The sequence below is a fragment of the Gymnodraco acuticeps genome, unplaced genomic scaffold (genome assembly GCF_902827175.1).
Source record: "Gymnodraco acuticeps unplaced genomic scaffold, fGymAcu1.1, whole genome shotgun sequence".
NCBI lineage: Eukaryota > Metazoa > Chordata > Actinopteri > Perciformes > Bathydraconidae > Gymnodraco > Gymnodraco acuticeps.
Window position 1 is genome coordinate 1,752,921 of NW_022991443.1, and position 25,634 is coordinate 1,778,554.

General features: G+C 38.7%; 1 protein-coding gene across 1 annotated transcript in view; it reads left to right on the plus strand.

Moving 5' to 3' along the window:
• Positions 1-25,634, plus strand: part of LOC117532863 (potassium voltage-gated channel subfamily KQT member 2) — a 47,210-nt gene that overhangs the window by 17,423 nt on the left and 4,153 nt on the right. Inside the window, 5 exon segments of the mRNA XM_034196429.1 lie at positions 823-852; positions 2,317-2,516; positions 19,069-19,086; positions 19,849-19,954; positions 24,563-24,694. Of these exon segments, the coding sequence (XP_034052320.1) occupies positions 823-852; positions 2,317-2,516; positions 19,069-19,086; positions 19,849-19,954; positions 24,563-24,694 (486 nt within the window).

The window sequence follows — 25,634 nt, forward strand, 5'->3', positions numbered from 1 at the left end:
GCACTGAAACACGGATTTGACAGCAGCATAATATATATATATATATCTGTATAATGGGATGGGTAATGGTTATTGCCAGTGAAGGAATAATCTTTGGATTGGAAAAATGTATATTTAAAAAAAAGAAAAGGGATACTAACATTTTTTTTTTGACAACCTTTGATAATTCAACTGGTAAACATAGTGTAACATTGAGGGCCACATACATTTCTTGCATTGAAGAAGACTTCAAATTAGGGATTGAGACCATAAACTCACTTGGAACATGTATAGAGTGGTAATAAATCAAGCGAGAAGTAAGGGGATTTTTTTCATAGACTTCTATACAATTTGACTTCTGATCATATACAGTCTATGCTTCTGACCAATAGGGCTGCCCCTGCTGGACATTAGAGATAATGCAGGTTTGAGACATTTTGGCTTTGGCTTTACTTTTGAGACCCGAAAGCTATGTATGTCCTCTTTTTTATTCTAATGAAATGCTTATATTAATTTGATAGAGACAGCTAAACTATGAATTAAAGTCTGTGTTGCTCATTGTCTGAAATGTACCATATAAAGTGACAATATTTTAATGTTGTTTTCAAAGCTTGTTTTAGCCGCCTAAAATGGCTTAAATGGCTCATGTCATTTCTTATCTTCTTTATCTCCTCTTATACTGTATGTAAATTGAATTTGAAGCAGCACACTTTTTTACATCTAGCAACTTGTCTTAATATTTCTCTGAACATGTTCCAGCGCTAATCTACCACAACCTTAACAACATGGATCGATGTTAATTATGACATACAGTGTAACAGTTAGTTTCTCCTCTCCTCATAGGAAGGACTCTCAAGCTGAAACCTCGCCCAGGTCTGTGATCTGTTAGCATTTTATTTCTCTTTACCTCCCTTTGGCTTCTCTTCAAACCTGCTCTTAGCTGCTGCTGAAGCACTCTTCTTGAGGGAGTGTGTGTGTGTACAGTAGATCTGTGTGTGAGTGTGTGTTGTAAGTCCTGCGTGTCCGACATGGATGTGTATGTATGTTAAGTAACTCCTTCAAGAACGGTCATGCTGCATTTGCTCACATGGTGCACCAAAGATCAGCTGAATTTGGTCTCATGCCCACTTTCTCACCACTAAGCTGTTCTTTGATTCTCTGGCTTTCAGCATCAGCTTGGGAACAAAAAAAGGGATTTTGAACACTTTAGGAGCTTGATTTATATCACATTGTTTTTGACTAAAGAAACAAGTGTTATCTTTAAAGATGTAGTAGTAACACTTTATCATGACTTGGTCCTTTATAAACTATTTGCTCATTGTATGCCCTAGGAAGATACTAGCAGGCATTTCAATTCATTACACATGTGGAAAAGTAACAAAAGGACAAATAAATTCAACTAACTGCTAGTTATATACAACAAATCTGTATTATAAATCAGTCACAATAAAGTGTTACTTGCATCACAGTATAGCACACACACTGCTGTTTTTGTGACTGTATCCACTGCTACTTTATCTTTTTGTGTCTCCTCTACTACCCACCACTGCAGTAGTGAAAATGCACACAAAGACAGACTTTGCGGGTGCTGTCCGAGAACTATTAGGTATAGTTGCTGCACAGATACTAAGTCTGCACTGCAAGTCTGTATGTTTTCTTCCATTCCTACCTCTGTTTCCTTTACCTACTCAAACACATAGAGGGAAAGGACTTAAAAATATAGCTTAGTGAAAAATAGTATGTGACATACCTTTTTTCTCTGGAAAGATAATGCAGATATACATCCCTGTTTACTGCCCTGTCACACTATGGTTTCTGTTTAGTAATGTCTCTATGCAGTTTATTTGCTTGCTACCTTTTTTTTGCCTAATCAGCAAACTTCTGTTCAGCAGGCAAGGTGCATATTGCTGAATACTTAATGCGTTTCCTTTGACCAGTTCCCGAGTATCAGGCGGAGCTCACAGTATGATGGTGAATTATTTTTGCATGATTTATGTTCACTTTTTTTGCACACAGTGAGACCGCAGCTCGGCCTTTTTGAGACGTGCAGTGTCACTTTGCTTCCCACGCATGCTTGCTTGTAGCTTCCTGCTGCTTGCCTGACCCACTGAATGCTCCACTATGTTCGTATATGGACTCCTTCTGCTGTAGGACATTGCCCAATTTTACGTTTCCACAGAGGTAAGATCTATCATCACATCTGCGCAGAATTTGTCAAATTATAAAGATTACACTTGCACAAGAAAGCAGTAGGATAAAGACATTTAGTTAGTGTATTTAATTAAATGATGCATACAAAAATAGTTACATTTCCTTTTCATTGTTTACTCTCTGTAGTCGGAAGTCCAGCCTGAAGGACAAGGTGTTCCCAAGTCCTTTCAAGGCTCCCGTCGCCAAGGGGAAAGCTCAGTCTCCGGAGGAGGGGGCCGAGGCCAGTCCAAGCAAAGTTGCAAAGAGCTTGAGTTTCAATGAGAAGAACCGAGGGCCAAAGCACGCCTTCAAAGTCCGGGGCAGCGCCTCACGCCAAAACTCAGAGGGTGAGCGAACTCCACAGTCCAGAATAATCCGTTTAGAAGAACACTATCAATACCACTACCTTTTTGTCAAGAGATAGGGTTGAAACAGGTTAGGGTTAAAGTTGAACAACAGTGCATAGTAAAATATATTGTTTATTTTCTCTAAATTTGTGTGCATGTTTAAACTCAATCAAACATCTTAAACATTAAGCAGCTTTAAAATAAGCTTGAAATGTTTGGAAGTAGTTTTAGTGACCAATATACTGTATCTGCACAGGAGGAAGTGAGGAAGAGTGACTAGCTACATTACTGGCTAATGCTAATGCTAGCTAGCGAGCTTGGATAAAAAGTTGCATGTATACATCATTCAAAAAGTAGTTTAACCCTCTGGAGTCGGTGGACGAGCCGCATAATTTACGTAAATTAATCATATATTTTCGATTATAAGGAGTAGAAATATGATTCAGATACCCGCGGAATCGCTGAAAGTGTAGCTTTCCAGCGGTATCTCCTGTGAGACTGTAACCAGGGCACCGCAGCCAATATGGCCGCTCAAAGCAGCTTGACTTTACACTGTGTGGGATTGGTGGATTGGTGTGTCCGTCAAGGAAATCTCGGCCGGCAGCCATCATGGTCTGAAATGACCAATGGACATCGAGAAATCACTAAGGACCTACCCACCAAGTAAAAAAAAACATAAACCACGTGTCTCCCATGAGTTTACGTCTGTGAGGAGAAAGAGAGAGACAGAAAATGGCTTATAAAAAAACCTTACCGTCGCCGACTTCGCTAGAGATTTTTTTCGCTAGCAGCAGTGAAGATAGAGCAGGGGTGGGGAACCTTTTTCCTCTCAAGGGCCATTTCAATTTTTTCAACATCCTCCGAGGGCCGTATAAATGGTTGACCTCTGCTTAAAAATACTAAAATCACAGTCCATTAATTTCGCCTTTCTTTCATGCTGTGCAAAGAAAAAGCAACCTCTTAATCCAGATATTTTACCATGACTCGCGTATGCATTTACGTGCACGGTTGTGGCATGACCACCAAAACAGAAAGATATGGACACAAGATGTGTGCCAATGTATTTAGTTTCATATCCATGTGAACATGATTTAAGTGGGGGGGGGGGGGACCTAACCTAACCTCCTGAGACATCTCCCAACATCCATATGAAACAGAACTGTAAGCAGATTTCTTTGTCTTTCTGGTTATTTTACAAATCACTCCCATTTCAAACTGTATTCTTGTTTATTAATAACAACTTTTTTTTACTGTCATATAGTATTTTATACCTGTTTACTTTATTCTCTTATTTTTTTACAACTATAATGATCATATAAAGATGTGCCGTTACCTCACTGGTTGTAGAAAAAGGTTTTTATATTCGTTAGCATAGCTAGCTAACCAGATGATAATAACAACAAAGCTATTGACTGTATGATCAGTATGACAGATGAACAGATAGCCACTGGGCTTTCAACTAAAGACACAGCCACGCAGAAACTGCAGCAAGTGTACGGCTCCTTATGGGTACTGCATGTGTGAGGTCCCGGCCAGGAGCGGCGTTCTGGTGCTCTCCGTCAGAACTGCACCCCTGTCAGACGGGACATATACCACGTGATGACACTTACGGCCCGTCCACACTACAGCGTCGACAGCTTCAATCTGCCCATTCATTTTGAATGGGGTGACGTCACGTCACTTTTCACCGAACTGAATTGTGGGTAGCATAGCGGTCCGTCTCCGCCGTCTCCGGCGTCAGAAGTTGAACAATGTTCAACTTCTGACGCCGGAGTAGCCAGCGCCAGCCAATCAAATCCCGTTTCGGAAAATCTGACAGCTCAAGCCGTAGCCAATCAAACCGCGTCTAAGCTGGGAGAGATATCCCGCCGTTCATTTCTATATTTAAAAAAAAAAGATGGAGGAGAAACTAATTATCGCCGTAGCAAATCACCCGGTTTTGTATGACCAGACCCTCTTCACCTACCGGGATACAAACCGGAGGAACCAGGCATGGAGGGAGGTGGCAGAGACAGTGGGTGAAACTGGTAGGTTTTCGCCTGTTTGGGGAGTTTATATATATATTGCTCCCATAAAATCCCCGGGGGTTTTTGCTTTGTATGTCGGGGGCGGGAGATTCATGTGATTGGTTGTTGGTCGCGTTCCTTGAATAAAATCCCCAAGCTTCAGACACGCCCTGCTCCAAGCTTTTTTTGAAGCTGTAGTGTGGACGGGCTCGTGTTGTGTTCAAGGACCCTGACCTTGGCCAGGAAAAACAGGCACTCGCTTGTTTAATTCTTTTGCGGTCTCGATTTCTTAAATCGGCCGGAGGTTCCCCACCCCTGAGATAGAGCCTCAGAACCTGAAGTCTTCGACTCTTCTGAAGAAGAAGAATACAACAAAGATCCATTTTGACATGGGTAAGTGTAAATATTACAGTAATAGTGTACTGGCAATGTGTGGGGAATACCGCGAAAAGTAACAATAGGTTTATTGATATATTTTTGTATCGATAGTCAGGAACTTTTTCTTGGGACAAAATAGACTCCATTAGCAAACGTTTACTCTGTGTTAACGTTATTTTGGTGTGTAAAAGTGAGATTACATGTGTAGATGATTAAATTAATCATTTATTCGTCCCACAACGGAGACATTTACAGTGGCTATAGACATGTTTTTTCCATCGATTATTGTATCATACTGTTCTGTACAGATGAGACTTTGTCATAGATTTATTTATGTGTGCCTGTGATTATTTTACCGTCCTGTACAGAAGAGACTTTGTAATCAGATGTAGCCTATGTATATGTGTGTCTGTGATTTTATACTGAATGTATAGTAACTGGAAATACCTGTGTGTGTGTGTCTGACAGAGAGAGAGACTCCTGTCCAACCTCCCAAACTTTCTTTTTATGTGTGCATTGTTATTTGTGCTTGAGCAACATTTTACTTATTATTTCAATGAAATTAGTTGTAATTATTGTCCTACATTTTAATTTGTTTTACAGAGAGGTTTCACAGCTGCCTGGGCCTAGTGGCCCACAGGCGGTGTTTATCCAGCAGCCAGAACATCCATCTGTGCCGGCCCCCAGGTCAAGATCTACCGTGGCTCAAGGGCCTTCACCAGAGCCATCACCACCAAGGACCAGCAGACCAGCATCACTACAGCTGCCTCCACCTCCATCTGCGGCTGCCACCAGGTCAAGATACACCTCAGCACAAAGGCTCCACCACAGCCATCACCTTCAACCCAGCCAGCAAGGAGGTCTCGTGGAGGTCTCGTATAGCACTTGTACACCTCACCTACACAGCAGCCCATGCACCATCACCCCCACCTACACAGCAGCCAGACCCACTGTCTTGGAAGACAGACAAAGACCTTGACACTGTCTTGACATTTATAATGAAGAGTTGGTTGAAAGTTCTGATGTTCAATATTGTAAATAGTGAGATTTTCCAGTTTCTTATATTTATATAAATAGTTGGTTGAAAAAAACATATTTATAATAAATAGTTGGTTGAGTAAAAAGTTTGAATGCTCAATTTGTATTTGTACACATCACATGAACCTTGGTATGTAATATGAAGTCATTATTCAGTCCTAATGTATCTCAGTCCCTGCTGTGGTGAAAGTAGAGTGATAAACACCTGTTTTACTCAAAATTCGAATTAATTAATTTTCATTTTAGACATGAATTACACATTTATATACAGTGTAATTCAAATATTTCACTGCTTTTGTGATCCTAAGACTTTGGTAACCAAATCTAAAACACCAAAACAATTCAATCACATGAGTAAATTTGTGTTTTCACAAGAGTTTTGACGATTTTCCGAAGATCGGATGTCAAATTTTAAGCTTTTGAGCTACTTATCTCATCATACAGTGCTCTAAGGTGAGTAATTTGCATATATAGCAATACCAGAGATTGTCCTGAACATTTTGATATTGAACACATGGGGTGCCATGTTAGAAGAAATACATTTAAAAGGTGATTTAAGAAAACATCTAAAAATGGAGAAAATACCCTTAGACTCCAGAGGGTTAAGTTGTCACTGAGACTCAAGTAATTTGTCAATGGACTAACATTTTGAGTGTGGCATTGTAATCATGGCCATCTTGTTTTTTTGGAGCTAGTAAGTGAGCAATCTGGACAGGAGGGAGGAGCTGTGAGAAAGGACTAGCTGAATTACTAGCTAATGCTAACTAGAGCTTGGTAGAAAAAACATCCATCATGTAAACTTCTATACTAATTGGAATACTTATGAACGACTGAATCCTTAAGGTGTCTTTTAGTACAACTACATGATAATCAACGCCTTGGTGACAATTTTCTCAAAGACAATACAATCAGACCTTTTTTTCAACCTGTGAAGTTGCTCCCTGCTGGCCTTTAGAAAGAAAAGTGATTCATCATTTTTGGTTGTTGAAATAAACAGTTTTGACTTGCCTTTTATTCATCCCATCTTAAATCCCAGCAGGAAAGCCACTAGGCACAATCCCTTAAATGTCAAACTCTTCCTTTAAGCCAATGTAAACTGCTTATTGTTTAATTGGTGAGAAACTAGTATTTTCCAACCCTGTCTCCTAAAAATTATGTTCCCACATAACTAAACTGCATTCTCAATTACGTTTAGCTAGAAACGTATTTTACGTTACGTTTGTTATGAACGTATCTCAAATACGTTTATTTTCTACATATCTTCTAGAAACATATTTTTCTCCCACGTTACGTTTGTTATGAACGTATCTTAAATACGTTTATTTTCTACATATCTTTGCCCTTTATTGTCTTAATGATAATAGTGTGGTGACCACCACTGCATTACATAATTCACTCATGGAACTACAGGTTGGGGGTATTGTTTCCACACGGACATATGTGTTGCTAACTGTATATATTGTGTGCCCCCCTGGCTTCTTTCGCTTCTCTTTCCGGGCTGCAACCGGACAACATATGCTCAATAAAGTAAACTTTTGCACCTTCGATGCACCGCCTCCTATCTCTCGGCACTACAATAGTCATTTATAAATATAATTTTAGAGCACACATTTGAAATCGAGAATCGGGCTCGATATATGGTTAAATTAAAATCAGTAGGCGAGGCTGTAATTTTGCCAGCTGTTACTCTCATGAGCGAGGCAGAAAATAATAGTTTTAACATGCCAAAAAGCTGCTGTGTCGTTTATTGCACCTCAAACATGAAAACAAATCCAGAGTTACGTGTTTCTGTACTTCCTCTAAGAAGAAAGGACAGTAACAGAATATCTCTGTGACGCCAGATGTGGTTTTAATGCGATATGATATCCGAAAAAAAGGTTCAGAGTTTAGGATGGCCGAAGACACTACACTACCCATAATCCCAGCTATCGTTTGGGACTACAGTCCTGTTGACAAACCCCGTGATTAATCTTCAAGCTCTGGGATTGGATGTTGGAGTTGCAGTGCGCCAAGGTTACGCCGAGCGTCAAGCTCTTTGAAATGGAACGAAACCACGGCAGACTATTCAAAACTGGACTCGAACGCCCCCCCCCCAGAACTACACATGCTGGCTATTGTGTTTCGCAGCATGTTCTCTATGGCACGTCTCTACTGGGAATTGTAGTTTTAAAAGACGTTTTCGTTTTTCCCAAAATTAGAAGTTGACAATATTAAACTGGGTACAGCCCTGGAGGTTTAGGCGATAGGAAACAAATTGGTGTGTACAAATCTAAAACATGTAAGTACTAAATGGGTGAAAATCGCTTGTATCCATAATGGGCAGCATTAATATATACCCACATGACAGCTCATTGTTACTTTGTAATTCTACTCCACTACAATTCAGAGGTTAACCTGGTATTTTTACTCCACTACATTTATTTGAGTTACTTTGCAGATTCTGATTAATGATGTGAAATATAAACAACCCTTAAATCAGACTTTAGTTACACCTGAGTACAATTCAGGGAAGGTGATTGTCAAGTGCCAACAATCAGGAGAGATATTTGATAGTTGGTGCTTGAGAAGACTAAACATTTATCTGCAGATCTCTATAAAGTATATTCATTCATCGTTATTCTGTACTAATAGTTAATTAAAAACTGTATATAATTGCTATTTTGCACATCCCTTTCAAAATTTCAAGATGTTCTAAGGTTTATTGACATATCATATACACAACTACGGTGTAGTTATGCAATGAATGAAAAACTTGGGTCACAGGTTCCTCAACAGTGCATTACAAGACATCTATCAATATGTGTGTATACCTCCACCATTAAACTGTCAAATTCTGCACATTTCTTATTCTATCTACATAAGAGTGTAATTAATGTGTATAATATCGGTTAAAATAAGTGCTTCAACATAGTTAACATTGCAGGAAAGAAATATATTAGACGTTAAGTACTTTGTCAGGCTTAATATTTATCTGTAGATATACTAGTGCTGGGGGGAAACGATTATTTTGAAAACGATTAATCGGGCGATTATTTGATCGATTAGTCGACTAATCTAACGATTATTTTTCTGTTGTTCAATTCATAAAAAACGTAATGTAAAAAAAACGTAATGTAAAATTTTTTTTTCCACGATACTGTGTCTCAGGGAATCTTAATATTTAAGAACCTATTAATGTGTTATACCAGATTAACGGAAATAATCTCAGCTAATTGACGATACAAACCATGTTTACCAAAACAAAACACAAGTCTCATAAGAAGCATCTAAATGACCCCTGAGCGAAAAATGCTAACGGACATTGGCACAGAACTCAAGATAAAAGTACCCTTATTACTTATCGTAGCTGCACATACAATATATCCGATTAAAGCTGAGACTCCACAGATTATGTAGGTATATAGTATCATCACTGAGTGATCCGGACTCGCGACAGGGGAAGCAAATACAGTCATCACAACATGTACCTTCACAGAGCTTCTAAGGAGATCGTCTCACCGCCGTAAGGCAAGGCAAGGCAAGGCAAGTTTATTTATATAGCACTTTTCAACACAAGGCAATTCAAAGTGCTTTACAAAAAATGAAAGAGATTAAGAAAATGGCATTTAAAATCAGTCATTAAAAAGAAAAGCTAATAAAATAAACATTAAAAGAAAAAATACATGGATAAAAGTTACAGTGCAATTAAACATTAAAAGAAAAAAGTACATGGATAAAAGTTACAGTGCAGTCTAAGATATGAATAGTTCAATTAAAAGCAGCGACAAAAAGAAAAGTCTTCAGCCTGGATTTAAAAGTAGTCAGAGTTGTAGCGGACCTGCAGGTTTCTGGGAGTTTGTTCCAGATATTTGGAGCATAATAACTGAACGCTGCTTTACCATGTTTAGTTCTGACTCTGGGGACAGAAAGCTGACCAGTCCCTGAAGACCTGAGAGATCTGGATGGTTCATAATTTAGCAGGAGGTCAGAAATGTATTTTGGGCCTAAACCATTCAGTGCTTTATAAACCAGCAGCAGTATTTTGAAATCTATTCTTTGACACACAGGAAGCCAGTGTAAAGACTTCAGAACTGGAGTGATGTGATCCACTTTCTTAGTGTTAGTGAGGACTCGAGCAGCAGCGTTCTGAATTAGCTGCAGCTTCCTAATAGATTTTTTAGTGAGACCTGTGAAGACACCATTGCAGTAGTCGAGTCTACTGAAGATAAAAGCATGGACAAGTTTTTCCAAATCCTGCTGTGACATTAGTCTTTTAATCCTAGATATATTCTTTAGGTGATAGTAGGCTGATTTAGTAACAGTTTTAATGTGACTGTTGAAACTCAGGTCAGAGTCCATGACTTCACCTAGATTTCTGGCTTTATCTGTTGTTTTGAACATTGCACACTGAAGCTCAGCGCTAACTTTTATACGTTCTGCCTTGGCTCCAAAAACCATTACCTCAGTTTTATCTTTGTTTAATTGGAGAAAGTTCTGACACATCCAGTCATTGATTTGTTCAATGCACTTACTCGGTGTTTGAATTGGAGCATAGTCTCCTGGTGAAATTGTTACGTAAATTTGTGTGTCATCTGCATAGCTATGGTAACTTATTTTGTTGTTCTTCATTATCTGAGCCAGTGGTAGCATGTAGATGTTAAAGAGAAGAGGCCCCAAGATGGAGCCTTGAGGAACCCCACATGTCATATTTGTCAACTCAGATGTGTATTTACCTATAGAAACAAAGTTGTTTCTGTCCTTTAAGTAGGATTCAAACCAATTCAGAACTGTTTCCGAAAGTCCCACCCAGTTCTCCAGTCGGTCTAGTAATATGCTGTGGTCAACAGTGTCAAACGCAGCACTGAGATCTAATAATACTAACACTGAAGTTCTGCCACTGTCTGTGTTTAAGTGGATGTCATTAAAGACCTTTACAAGAGCAGTCTCAGTGCTGTGGTTTGGACGAAAGCCTGACTGGAACACATCAAAACAGTTATTTAAATGCAAGAAATTACTCAACTGTTGAAAAACAACTTTTTCAATGATTTTACCTAGAAATGGGAGGTTTGATATGGGCCTGTAATTGTTCATTACTGAAGCATCTAGATTATTCTTTTTTAAGAGCGGTTTAATGACTGCAGTTTTCAGGGCCTGTGGAAAAATACCTGAGTGAAGAGATTTGTTTACTATATGAAGTAGATCTGAGGCCATGCAAGGCAAAACATCTTTGAAAAATCCTGTTGGAATAATATCAAGGCAGCAAGAGGAGGATTTCAGAAGTTGAATAATGTCCTCTAGGTTTTTATCATTAATCTGATGGAATTGTGTCATGATGTCTGAATTGATGTTAAGTGGAGATAGGGACAACACATTTGCTGTTCCTGATGCAGAGGCACTGACTGCTTGTCTGATTTTCTGAATTTTGTCAGTGAAAAAGGAGGCAAAATCATTGCACGCCCTGGTGGATAGAAATTCAGAGGCTACTGACACTGGGGGGTTAGTTAGTCTGTCGACGGTAGCAAACAAGGCACGTGCGTTGTTTTTGTTTTTGGTAATGATGTCAGAGAAGAACGATTGTCGTGCGTTTTTCAATTCCAAATTATAAAGGCCAAGTCTCTCTCTTTATAGATTTCAAAGTGAACCTGGAGATTTGTTTTTCGCCACCTGCGTTCAGCTTTTCGACATTCTCTTTTTTCTGTTTTCACGGTCATGGCCTTTCTCCATGGAGATATTTTCTTGCCAGACACTTCCTTTACCTTAGTTGGAGCAATGGCATCTATAACATTTTGAATTTTTGAATTAAAATGATCTACTAGCTCATTTACTGAGATGTTGGCAGGGGCAAGTGTGGAAGAGAAATTCTGAGTAAACATTTCCCTAGTATTTTCAGTTAAATATCGCTTTGTGGTTACCTCTTTTTGAACATTTGATCAAAAAGATACGTCTTTTGATCAGATTGACAGCCGTAGCTGTCAATCTGATCAAAAGACGTGTTCAATGGCATTAAAATGAGAAAAAACGCGGCTGAATCGGTTAATCCATAGGTTTTTAACGTCTATGTATAAAAAAATGATTGAATTTATAATCCATAATTCCATTTTATGTAAAAATCGGAGAGCAAATGCTTTGCTGCTAATGGTAGCCACCACAGCTAGCTGCTGCTTCTGCTAGGCTATGCAGCAGTCTCAGTGAGATATAAATATATAAATATCTTTGCGTTTTGGACTAACTTTAAAATATTCCCATGCTTTTGAAGACCTAGGGCGAGATGTTTTCGTTTGGGGGCTTCGTGCGCAATCCTGTGAGGAGGAGGAGGTAGCCGTTTCAGTCTCCATTGTGTTTGAAGTGCGATTGCGAACTGCTTGTTGCTTTGGGTGACCCACGTGTGTGTAGCGACGCGTCGACGCGGAAATATGTCGTCGACGATATTTTGAAGTCGACGCGTCGCTACAGCACTAAGATATACCCCCAAAGCTTTTTTCTGTTTGTCTGTTTTGCACCTCCTCCTATTAATATCTTTGTACATCCAGCACTAAACTGTTTTATTGTAGAGATCACTTACAGTATACAGAGACGTATTTTGTGAAAAGAAATGTAAGATGTTGTTTAATTGTTGATATATTTATGATCCACGTCGCATATTCAGTTTTGGCGGCAGTTCTTCAAGTTTGTCCAGAAGTCTTCTCATCAGGGCTCTATAAATAAAAAACTACGGCAGATGTGTAATATTTAATGCAGCCGAACCGTGTATTACAATGCCGTTCTGTGATGACTTCCAAAGAGAACAGCAAGAACATTCGGAATAAAGTTTTTTTTTAAAAATGTTTTTGGATATCATATCGCATTAACATCATATCCCAACATGCATTGCGGCTAGAACATCCAATCAACGAGCTTCAAGCTGAGGATCTTGGGTAATCTGTTCAGTGGGTTTGTGATGTGTATCGCTCGAAATGTCTCTCATAGGCCTACGTCTGTTTCCGGTGACTTTATTTTCGGCTAAAAAGCCCAAGATTATAGAATTAAACGAATACATAAAAACAAGGATAATTGTGTGTTATTGTTGAGCAAATAACAGTGTGTTATTTAGAAAAGAATAAGAAATTAGAAGGAAAAAAAGATTAAAAAAAATACAGATTTCAGTATTTTGAGGCTCTAAGCCCCATTTCTTTTCCTCAAAGATGGCAAAAAAAGTCCGACATTATACGATTTAAAATAAAAACAAATAACTAAAATGATACTGGCATGTAATTTACGTTAGAATAAATAGAATGGTTTTGAATAATAGATGAGAGTAAAATCTACGTCACTTTACAGCCCACTTTTGGGGAAACCAAAGCTGTCATTTGAACGTCGATCAAGCCTGAAGCCACAGAGCTCTTCTTTGACTGTCCTTTCTTCTTAGAGGAAGTACAGAAACACGTAACTCTGGATTTGTTTTCAAACTTGAGGTGCAATAAACGACACTGCAGCTTTTTGGCATGTTAAAACCGGAGGTTAACGGAGCCGCAGTGGGCTAGCTCCGGGACGCCGGCTGGAGCTAGCCCCCTGCGGCTCCGTTAGCTCCGGCGGCCACCACTGGGATAATCGGGTCCCCTATTAACATTTGCTCCCGTTTAGCATTATGGGCGTCATATCCATAGACTATAAAAGTCTTACCCAAGGCTGAATCATAAACTAAAATGTATATGTATGCATAAAGGGTTACGTCCTTAGCTGGCTAATAAGTAACAAGCTAAGCTGCGAACGGGGTTAACATGTATAATATTATCATTTTAGACTTCTTGGAAGTTATGTTAGTACATTCAAGCGCACAGCACGACATTTTAATTGTCTGGTATTTGTAACAATATTCCCTAAAAGGCACAATCACCACGAACACGGCTAAAGCTAAAGGGTCAAGTACAGTACTATGACCAGTGGCGGTTCTAGACCAATTTGACTGGGGGGGCCACTGGGGGGCCAGTTATTTTCTGAGGGGGGCACAATAAATGCAGGACGAAAAAGAGAACTAGACAGTATGAAGTAATTGCGCATAAGAAAACAATGCAATACAGTTATTGGTATTTGTTTCAGTACACTTATTTATTTCAGATAGATCTTATAGTTATTACTGTTAGCTTCAGCTTAAGTTATAGTACAATTTTTGCACTAACACCATATCATATTTATATAAAAATAAAGGCAATGAACAGTTACATCTCTACTTTACATCTACAATTACACGGATACAATAGTTGAACTCACCTTCAATTATCGTGGTAGTCTCTCGAAACGTAGGTTTCAATCAGTCTTTCTTGGATGCAACGGCCTCTGATGATCCGAGATGAAAAGTGTTTGTTTTTGGCGCACTTCAGCCGGACAGTGAAAGTGAGTGCACCGCTCTAATGGGTCCGACTAGAATGACGAATAACGTTAGTTCCGCCTATTCCGTCATTCAATAAATCGTGTAATAAATCATAATTTTTTTTCACTTTTTTCACTTTTCATTTTTAGTGGGCCACAGGGGGGTCAGAGGTCAGTGTTAGGGGGGCACTGGCCCCCCTGCCCCCCCTAGAACCGCCCCTGACTATGACTAACTAACGTTGTAGCCTCTATGGTTGTAGCCTAGCAGAGTGGACAAGTTGCTTTTAGCTGACAGTAGAGGCATGTACGTGTCCATCAAAGTGACCACGCCCTAATTTATGCAAAAACTTTAAGACCTAATATAAATAAAAGGGTCGTGTTAGAAAACAATTCACTCACAGATTCATAATCATGAAGGTGGAATCTAACTATATCGATAATAATATTTATTGCATCCATGGGTAGAAACATATTTTTTTCTGCTGTAAAGTTGGGCATTTTAACATGGGGTTCTATGGAAATTGCTCCTTTCTGCAGCCAGTCCCTAGCGGCCCATGTATGAACTGCAGTGTGTGGCACTTCCGTATTGGCGTCCCGGCTGTTCCCCAGAGTTTGCCGCTTGGTTAAAACTATTATTTTCTGCCTCGCTCATGAGAGTAACAGCTGGCGAAATTACAGCCTCGACTACTGATTTTAATTTAACCATATATCGAGCCCGATTCTCGATTTCAAATGTGTGCTCTAAAATGATATTTATAAATGACTATTATCATTATTATAAGCAAGACAATACATGGCAAAGATATGTAGAAAATAAACGTATTTGAGATACGTTCATAACAAACATAACGTGGGAGAAAATACGTTTCTTGCTAAGCGTAATTGAGAATGCAGTTTATTTCTGTGGGAACGTAATTTTTAGGAGACAGGGTTGTATTTTCAGTGTTTCAAACTTCAGAAAATGTTGTCTAGCATTTAAGAAAAAATCTTACCTTTTATGTATGCTGTTTTTGTATTTAGTAAACCAGCTTGCTGACTCTTGTTTACATTGATAACACTAGAGTTTTCCACATAACAGTTATTGGGTTGATGTGGAAGGACATTCATCCAACCCAGTCTCACGGCATTTCGTGTTCACCAACACGATTTTTAATCTATTGATTCGTGTTCACCAACACGATTTGCCCCTTTTTTTTCGTGTTGCACTGCACAGCACGATTTTAAAAGCAATGTATTTCTACTGCCTGCAGCACGTCTTTTTCTCCGGTCGGGTCGAGGAAGACCGGAAGCTGTGTGGTTCATAAAAACATGTTCTTACTCAATATCAAGCCACAGTTATTGCTTTTATTTGAAATCGTATAATTTCGGACTTTTGTTGCCGTCTGTGAGGAAAATAAATGGGGCTCAGAGCCTCAGGATACTGAAATCTGTATTTTTTAAATATTTTTTTCCTTCTAATTTGTTATTCTTTTCAAAATAACACACTGTTATTTACTCACCAATAACACACAATTATCCTTGCTTTTATTTATTGGTTTAATTCCATAATCTCTGGCTTTTTTGGCGTCCGTCAGGAACTGAATTTCAAAATAAAAATAACCGGAAACAGACGTAGGCATTTCGAGCGATTACCCAAGATCCTCAGCTATGGTTTTAAGCTCGCTTATTGGATGTTTTAGCCGCAATGCATGCTGGGATTTGGTGTTTATATTATATGAAATCCGGAAAACATTTTAAAAGAATAAAATAATACTTAATTCCGAGCACTCTTGCTTTTCTCTTTGAAAGTCATCACATAACGGCATTGTAATACACGGTTCGGCTGCATTGTATATTACAGATCTGCCATAGTTCTTTATTTATAGAGCCCTGATGAGAAGACCTTTGGAAAAACTGAGAAAATGCCGCCGAAACTGAATACTTGACGTGGATCATAAATATATTCAACAATTAAACAACATCTTCAATTTCTCTTCACACAATACGTCTCCTTGCAGTATCAACACTAATTCGGCTGACTTTTACATTTGATCTAATTCACAGATAGGTTATATTTACACCATAACGGTGCACAGCTGATATAAAAGGACTGTAGTTTTTAAAGATATTACTGATTTTCTTTGAATGTAAGAATGTAAATACTGAGTCTGAAATAGTATAGCAATATGCTGTAAATTATGTGAAAACATGCATAAAACTACACATCTTCAGATGTTGTACATACATAAGTGTCCTACACTAATAATACAAAGTTATTATGGCTGTGTGTACCTTGTGTGCACCTCCTAGTGGTTAAAGCACGTTATTGAATTATTGTGTTTTATTTGATTAAAAAAATATTAAGAGTACATACTTTCATAGGAGGAAAGTATAAATATAGAATATAAAAAATCAAGAAGATACTATAAGTTATCTCTACAATAAAACAGTTTAGTGCAGAATGTACAAAGATATTAATAGGAGGAGGTGCAAAACAGAAAAACGAATTAACCTTTATTTAAACATTAAATAACAGATTAAGGTCTTCTTTTAAATAAGAAAAAAACTTTGGGGGTATCTATCTACAGATAAATATTAAGCCTGACAAAGTACTTAACATCTAATATATTGCTTTCCTGCAATGTTAACTATTTTGAAGCACTTATTTTAACTGATATTATACATATGAATTATACTCTTATGTATGTAGATAGAATAAGAAATGTGCAGAATATGACAGTTTAATGGTGGAGGTACACACATATTGATAGATGTCTTGTAATGCACTGTTGAGGAACCTGTGACCCAAGTGTTTCATTCATTGCATAACTACACCGTAGTTGTCAATAAACCTTTGAAAATCTTGAAAGGGATGTGCAAAATAGCCATAATATACAGTCTTTAATTAACTATTAGTAGAGAATAACGAGTAATGAATATACTTTATTACTCGTTTCCATTCATGTCAATTGCAGATACATGTTTAGTCTTCTCAAGCACCAACTATCAAATATCTCTCCTGATTGTTGGCACTTGACAATCACCTTACCTGAATTTTACTCAGGTGTAACTAAAGTCTAATTTAAGGGTTGTTTATATTTCACATAATTAATCAGAATCTGCAAAGTAACTCAAATAAATGCAGTGGAGTAAAAATACCAGGTTAACCTCTGAATTGTAGTGGAGTAGAATTACAAAGTAACAATGAGCTGTCATTTGGGTATTAATGATGCGCATTATGGACACAAGCGATTTTCACCCATTTATTAATTATATATTTTACATTTGATAACACCAATGTGTTTAATACTTGCAACTTCTAATTGTGGGAAAAACGAAAACGTTCAGTAGAGACGTCCCATAGAACATTTTGCGAAACACAATAGCCAGCATGTGTAGTTCTGGGGGGGCGTTCGATTCCAGTTATGGATAGTCTGGCGTGGTTTCGTTCCATTTCACACAGCTGTTTGACGCTCTGCGTAACCTTACGGGGACTGTAGTCCTAAACGATAGCTGGGGATTATGGGTAGTGTAGTGTCTTCGGCCATCCTAAACTCAGACATTTTGACAATCGCAATGATGCTCGAAATGTCCCTTATAGGCCTACGTCTGTTTCCGGTTATTTTTATTTTGAAATTCAGTTCCTGACGGATGCCAAAAAAGCCCGATATTATTGAATTAAACCAATAAATAAAAGCAAGGATAATTGTGTGTTATTGGTGAGTAAATAACAGTGTGTTATTTTGAAAAGAATAACGAATTAGAAGGAAATTTAAAAAAAAAAAAAAACATTTTAAAATACAGATTTCCGTATTCTGAGGCTCTGAGCCCCATTTATTTTCCTCACAGACGGCAACAAAAGTCCGAAATTATACGATTTAAAATAAAAGCAATAATTGTGGCTTGATATTGAGTAAGAACATGTTTTTATGAACCACACAGCTTCCGGTCTCCCACGACCAGACCGGAGAAAAAGACGTGCTGCAGGCAGTAGAAATACATTGCTTTTAAAATCGTGCTGTGCAACACGAAAAAAAGGGGCAAATCGTGTTGGTGAACACGAATCAATAGATTAAAAATCGTGTTGGTGAACACGAAATGCCGTGAGACTGGGTTGATTCATCATATAGTTTTGTGTGGCTTCATGCACTCATGTCACAAGCTGTGTGTTTTTAGAAATAATGTATTACAATAAAGCCTCTTCGAAGTAATTGTACAGACAAATGCAGGTAATATTGCCATATTGTTTCCACTGCATGCATTCAAACATCTGTGGCAAACAGGGAGATTATCTCGGCACTAAAGGCAAGATTCCAATGTTTTGCGGGGGAGACATATTTGGATGTTGGTGTCCAGACATAATTTGATAGCTAGGCAGCCCAACTGCATCCACATGTCCTCGAGGCCACTGTGTCACTATCAACAAATATACTTTTCATTTCTTGTTTCTAAAACAATTTGTTCAATCAGTTATTTTTCTTCTTCCAATTCATGGCATGTTAAAGTGCTGATTGAAAGGCAGGATGAAGACTTTGGTCTGAAGAGTTCTCCAGTTTAGACAAGTCATGATGACATGTCTTCAATTTAGACTTTGATTTACTCTGTATTGTCTGGCTGTTACTTTACCATATGTTACATGAAGCTGTATGATATATGTGATTTGTTACATGTAAGAGAAGAGAGACCAGCTGTTTCGAACACGAGTCAGAAATCATTCAGTTGACTAAACCAGTTCCCATGTTTGGAAGTGATTTGTCTGCCATTGTCATCCGGCTAGAATCCATAACAAATCTTTCTCCATGTCTCTCCTCTCTCTCTCTTTGCAGCAATTGAAGGTTTAATAAGTAAGACATTGGGATATTTTGTTGGTTGTCCTCTTTGGGGAAAATAATTTAAAGAAAAGTTAGCTTTACTGGTCTGACAAACCTGCATGTTGAGAACTGCTGAGATTTGTTTACTTGACATGAACCCTTTTTTATTCCCCCCCCCTCAACGATGACTGAAGACTGAAGCATGATACTAGCTGAGAGCAAGCATGTATTTATAAAGACTGTAAGAGCTGTAAGATTAACTATAATCTTACAGCTCTTACAGTCTTTATAAATTCTTTTTACATAAATGGGCGGCTAAATTAATTTGGGTTCAAGTCAAATAGCGCCAAGATAATCCAAATTTGACCCAGAGACAAAAGTCTGCTTTATGTTGCATGAAGAAACCTCACTTTCCCTACCAAAATCTCACTTAATAACTAACTATGATAAGGCCTTGAACCCCTTGCCTGTGTGCGACATGCAACTAAATCCATAGATTACAATGCTAAGCCTATTATTGGTGGTGGGAAGAGAGTACTTTTATGGAAGGTTTTAGAAAAGCTTTATCCTATCAGCACTATCCTTCAATTCTGCACCAAGTCCTTTTTTCTGTTGTTCCTCAAAGCCCGCCACTACCCTCACAAACTGGCTAGCTGGCTTGAAACCAACTTGGTAATTGAATTTTGCACTCCTTGAAAGCTTCAAGCAAACAGCCCTGCTTTGCTTCTGCGGTGGATGCTGGGTGTGAAAGCAGATTTCATAATGTTTACGAGTGTCCTTGTCTTTGCTCTGTAGAGGCCAGCCTCCCAGGAGAGGAAATTGGTGATGATAAGAGCTGCCACTGTGAGTTTCTCACTCAGGAATTACCTCCAGGCTTGAGGGTGACAATAAGGGCAATATGGTAAGGAATCACTTTTATTCCCTTTTTTTGATGGTTCTGCAATATTTATTTCACCCATGGAGAAAGAAAACTATGAATGATATTTATGGCTTTTCCTTCCACCAATGGTGCAGGCTTCACTAGCTCAAACAGTGATTAACGGAAAACATTGCTTTTTTAGATTTGGACATCATTTATAAGCAATAATAAACTAATAATTTGTACCTAACAAATGAATAGTTGTGATTTGCAAATGTGGTAAAAACTAAGTCTGAACGTGCATGAAGTAATACAGTCAGATATATTAAAATACAAGAATGCCACGCCAAGGTCATCGGAAAATGTTAAACCAAGTGAAAATATAATTTGTATTCGCTTCAATATACAAAGTGTACTTTCTTGGCCCAAGCTCGACCATTCCAACAACTTTCATTATAATTGGGTCAAAAAAAACATATCAAACGATCCGATCCTAAAACATGAGCCTCTTGGTTGAGGTAGAAAATAAATATGTATCCGCACCGAACTGATAATTCCTTGGCCCATGCAACACCATTCCACCAAGTTAGGGTTAGGGTTTCAGTTCCATTAACATAGGATCAGTACGTTGCTGCTTACAATGGGACAGACCAACAAAAACATAACAACATTTTATTTATTCAATTTAGCTGCTTCAGTTTTAAGGCCCTGACACACCAAGCCGATTTCGGCCGTCGATAGATGTCTGGCCGTCGTTGAGCGTCCTGTCGCCCTACTCAGATTGGTGTGTCCCGCACCGTCGTGTATTTTCGGCCGTGCCGAAACCTTCCGCTGCCGATTGACCATGTTGAATCTGCAGCGGAGGCTGTCTGCAGAATAAATCACTCTGATTGGCTGTTCAGCTTAGCAAATCAGTGCATGAGAAGCAAAACGGAAGTGAGGTATGCAAACAAATGATTAGGCACACACAGACTGCTATTATTTTTCATTTTCATCTCACCTGGACGCAATCATGATTTTACATCATGGCGATCTGGAATGGCAACTCAGTTGCCATGTAATTTGCTGCCACACTTCCTGCATGAGGTGGACAATAGCTTCTTCAAATATTTAACGGACAGGACCCTGGACGATTTTATTGTATATATACTTACTATTTTTATCTTATTGTCGATTGTTTGCATTGTACAGTTCTACATTTGATAATAAACCACTTTTTACCGCTACTGCAAAATACAAAACTTTATTTCGTACCTTCATACTACAGCCATTAGATAACACAACATTAGAATGAGGATACAATTAGCTATACTACAATACAAGTCAGAAGATACAGATGTACACATGATGATACATCATTTGCCTTTCAGTGTTATGATGTTGTATATTAATATAATCTTGGATTATAATTACTGATGCATGTAATGTGGTAGCAGCAGTACTTTAAGCTTGTCAGCCACAATGCTTAAATAGTTTATTACTGCTTCAGAGAGCTGACGTTTGTATAGAGTGGCAAAGTCCCTCCCCTTTCGGGGGAGCTCCATGGGACCTTATTTCGGAAAAATTATGTATTGATGTCAATGGAGAGAGAAAGATTATCTTTCGATCCCGTTTGAATTGTGCGACGAATTACACATATGATGTTTGTCAATTTAAAAGATAATTTTGCAAGTCAAAAAAAAAAAAATGTGTCATAAAACTGTGAAGTAACACATTTTTTTGTGTGAAACGCTTAATGAACTACATCTCTGGTCTCGCAGACTCTCACAACAACACACGTCACCAAGATGGCCGTCACTACTGTCTTGTCAAAAAAGTGATTGTCTACCCTCACTATCACCACAATGAAACACGTCCAGAAGAATGTCATGCAAAGCTGCCTGCCTGCCTTCCTTTGATTCTCTCTGAACTGCCTGATCTTTTTAATGTTTAATGTCAACCATTTGTGCAGATAGCATGAAGTAGAAAAGATCGCCGATGCTAATGTAGCGTTAGTGTTAGCATTTCTTCCCTGGACTTAAATGCAGGGTTGCCAACTTTGGGTTCCTGGCTGGAGTGAGATTTTGATATCATGGGTTTGATTACACATATGCGCACGAAATGACTGCTATCGTGTCAGCAGCGGGACCTTAGCGGATTCATATACAATATATACAAATACACAATATTGGACACAGACTATAAAGGGTACAAAGTTTCATTCACTAATGAAAGTCAAACACATGTTTGTTTCCACTGTTTTATTGTGTGCCTGTCGCGATAAGCAATTCATTGACTTATCGTACGATAAATAGAAATGAACCTGATACATTGCCATTTACATGAGGATGTGACTAGCAGTTTGAAAGGATGTACTTGAATTACTGTTATATATTATCATTATGTCAGTGGTCTAAAATGGTCATACAACAGTGCCGACAATATTATCGTTTATCGCAATAATTTCCGGGAAAATGTATCCAACAAAATTAATTATCGTGAGAGGCCTATACATGAAACACACACACACACACAAATCTACAGACTTACTCCAAACTGCCAAATATATTAATTAACACACTCTCACTCCCATACTCTTTGACTCTATTTTGGCCTAGTAGAACAATAAGCAGCAGACTTTACTTTTTATCATTTCTACCGGATCTTAGGGTCGGCAGTATTTTTGTTGGGTTTTCCATGGTAGGGCTAACCCATACAGTGGTGGGGCTCAAGTCAGTATTTGCAATGTAGCCTAATTACATACCCGCTCCCCTTGACAGTGAAACGCCACGCGTGAGGTTTAGATTATTTCCCTGTCTCAATCCAAATTGAACTGTATGAAATAAAAAGGCACATTTGTCTTGTAGTAAATAAAAAGGGCGACCTGGAGCCAATCCTCCCATTTCCCCACAGGTGAAAAAGTTGACCTGCTGAAAACCCAACTCCTGCAGGGGGGTCTGGGGGGATTCTCCCCCAGGAGATTTTTTGAAATACTAACATAAAATACACATTCTGGTACTCTCTTGAGAAGAAAAATAAACAAATCTATTACTACACATTTAAGAAAATGAATGCCATTTTAGTTTTGTGTTACTTTGTTCTGAAAGCTGAACCTGCTGCTCCTCACAGAGAGAAGAGGCTGTGAATTACTTTACATTGTGGATAAGGGTGGATAGCCCCCAGTGTTCTGTGTGTCAAAATGAAAGACAGCCCACACACCTATCAATCATCAAACCGTGGAGTCTTATTTCATTACGTGTTGGTTTCTATCAACACGTAATGTTGTATCGATGTATATAGAGATGTACTACAGCAAAAGTATTCTCCGTCGGGACTTCCTGCAACAACACCACGCCGTTATCGTGATTCTGATTGGCCAGAAGACATTATCAAAGATGTTCTATTAAGAAGTCGATCACTACGTGACAAAAGTTTTCAAAACCGTTTCTAGTCTTCGGTATTCTTGTTTTTGGCGTGAGAATAGTTTGGGCAGCGTGAGAGCGTGAGATTGAGAGTGAAAGCGTGTGTCACACGCCAGATGCGTGAGAGTTGGCAACCCTGCTTAAATGGTGTATTATAGACTGATCACACCGGTGTGACAGTACTCTTCAAAGGGTTCATGAAATATGACTACTACTCTTACTGTTTAACATTTTGGGTTACTTCATGTTACTTCATATTAAGGCTAATAAAAATGACAAGGCTAAGGCTGTAATGCTAACTAACGTACTTGCTGCTAGCTAGGTAGCTAACTTGATCCAGCCACTCCTGGTCCTTTCATCAGACGGGAAGCGAAAGAACGAGCAAGACCCATTTCTGGTATGATAACAACCTGGTACTAAGCACACAGGCATCTTGTTAAAGTTATCTTATTTTAGCTATCTCTTATATTTAGCGGAGGAAAACAATTGTGACATCAGTTATGACATCACTTACGCGACTCTGGGATGTGTAGTCTTTCTAGTTGCGTATTTTTCATAGTCTTATATTTCAACAGTTTTACGACAAACTGTGACTTTTTTTACATGGAAATTATTTTTTAAGATTGACAAACATCATATGTGTAATTCATGGCACAATTCAAACGGGATTGAAAGATACGTTTTCTCTCTCCATTGACTTCAATACATTATTTTTCCGAAATAAGGTCCGGAAGTAGATGGGCGTGACTTCGCCACTCTATATATCATGCAGTCTGTCTTCCGGTTGCCTCTTTTGAATGATGAATACACACTACCGCCGCCTGCTGGTAAGGAGAGTTATTGCCACTCATGCATGCGCAGTGCTTATGTGCTACTTGGCCGTCGGCTGAAGTCTTTGCGGTGTGTTCCAGTGCGACTCTTTGGCCACGGAGACGTGAGGCGACACAACATTCGAGTCCGTCGGGACGTGTTCTTTGGTGTCAGTTTGGTGTGTCAGGGCCTTTAGGGTCCTGTTTTTTTGCATGCTAGCTTGATGTTCCTCTGTCATGACCAGGGCCGCCCCTGGTCACAAGTTGGCCAGGGGTGGCCCTGGTCATGACTAACTGAGACTAATGAATAGAACAAAGCTAGTTTTCATATTATAATAAGTAAGACCTGTGGTATACTGACAATTTAAATGTCAGCTGTGAAAAAAAGCCTACTCACGTACTCTGTGTTTCATGTGAGAAAATAATGTGTCCCCCCTCAGCATCATGAAGTTTCTGGTGTCAAAGAGGCGGTTCAAAGAGAGCTTGCGGCCTTATGATGTCATGGACGTGATCGAGCAGTACTCGGCAGGTCACTTGGACATGCTGTCCCGCATCAAGAACCTGCAGTCCAGGCAAGTGAACGTTCAAAACACACTATGTTGCAATTTAAATCTAAACCACACTTATCTCTAGGTCTCCTCAGAGTGAATAACCTGCCTGGTTGTCACTTTCACTGTGAGTTCAAAAATATCAGGACGGATATGGGGGATACTTGGAAGAATTTTCAGACTCATATCTTAAGTTTAATATTAGTTTAAACTGAGTGTTAATAGTAGAACTGTGATTCAGTAATGCAGTGTTTTTGGATACACACATGTTGTCATTGATTTGCCTGTTTCATTTGTCCAACGACATGTGTTGTGTTCCCAGTCGTCACATTTATATCTCAAAATACGATCCACTCCAGCTTTGAATGTGTCACAATTCCATTTTTTAGATATAACATTGATGTATAAATCACATTGTTTTACCTAAGTCCCTCACATTTTGCTCCCCTTGAAGGTCTAACATGTAGAATAAATATATTCCAACAGCGAAAAACATGCACTCCTCATCCACGAAGCAAGTCAGACTCACCGTATGTCTTGTGTGTGTGGAATATATTGAAAACGTGTTCTCCATAGCTGATGTGATTCCTGCGTTGCTTCATTTTGCATTGCACTCATATCGTCTCTGTGTGCCTTGCCAGGATAGATATGATTGTGGGGCCCCCTCCCCCCTCAACACCTCGCCATAAGAAGTCCACTGAAGGTCATAGGTTAGGTCAATAGACTGCACCTCTAGAATGTTACCAGCATATTGCTCTTTATAGTCCAAACATTAAGGCAGTAACATGCTGCCTTATTATTTTGATTGACAGAACCCCTTTTGAGTTCAAGCCACTTGACCTCTCTCATTGAGCTGGATTATACATGCTGAGATGAAGCTACATTTTATATCATAAAAAAACGTGTTACAATTTACAACACATAATTTATAAAATATATCTCCAAGGGGCCTTATCGTGGCTTT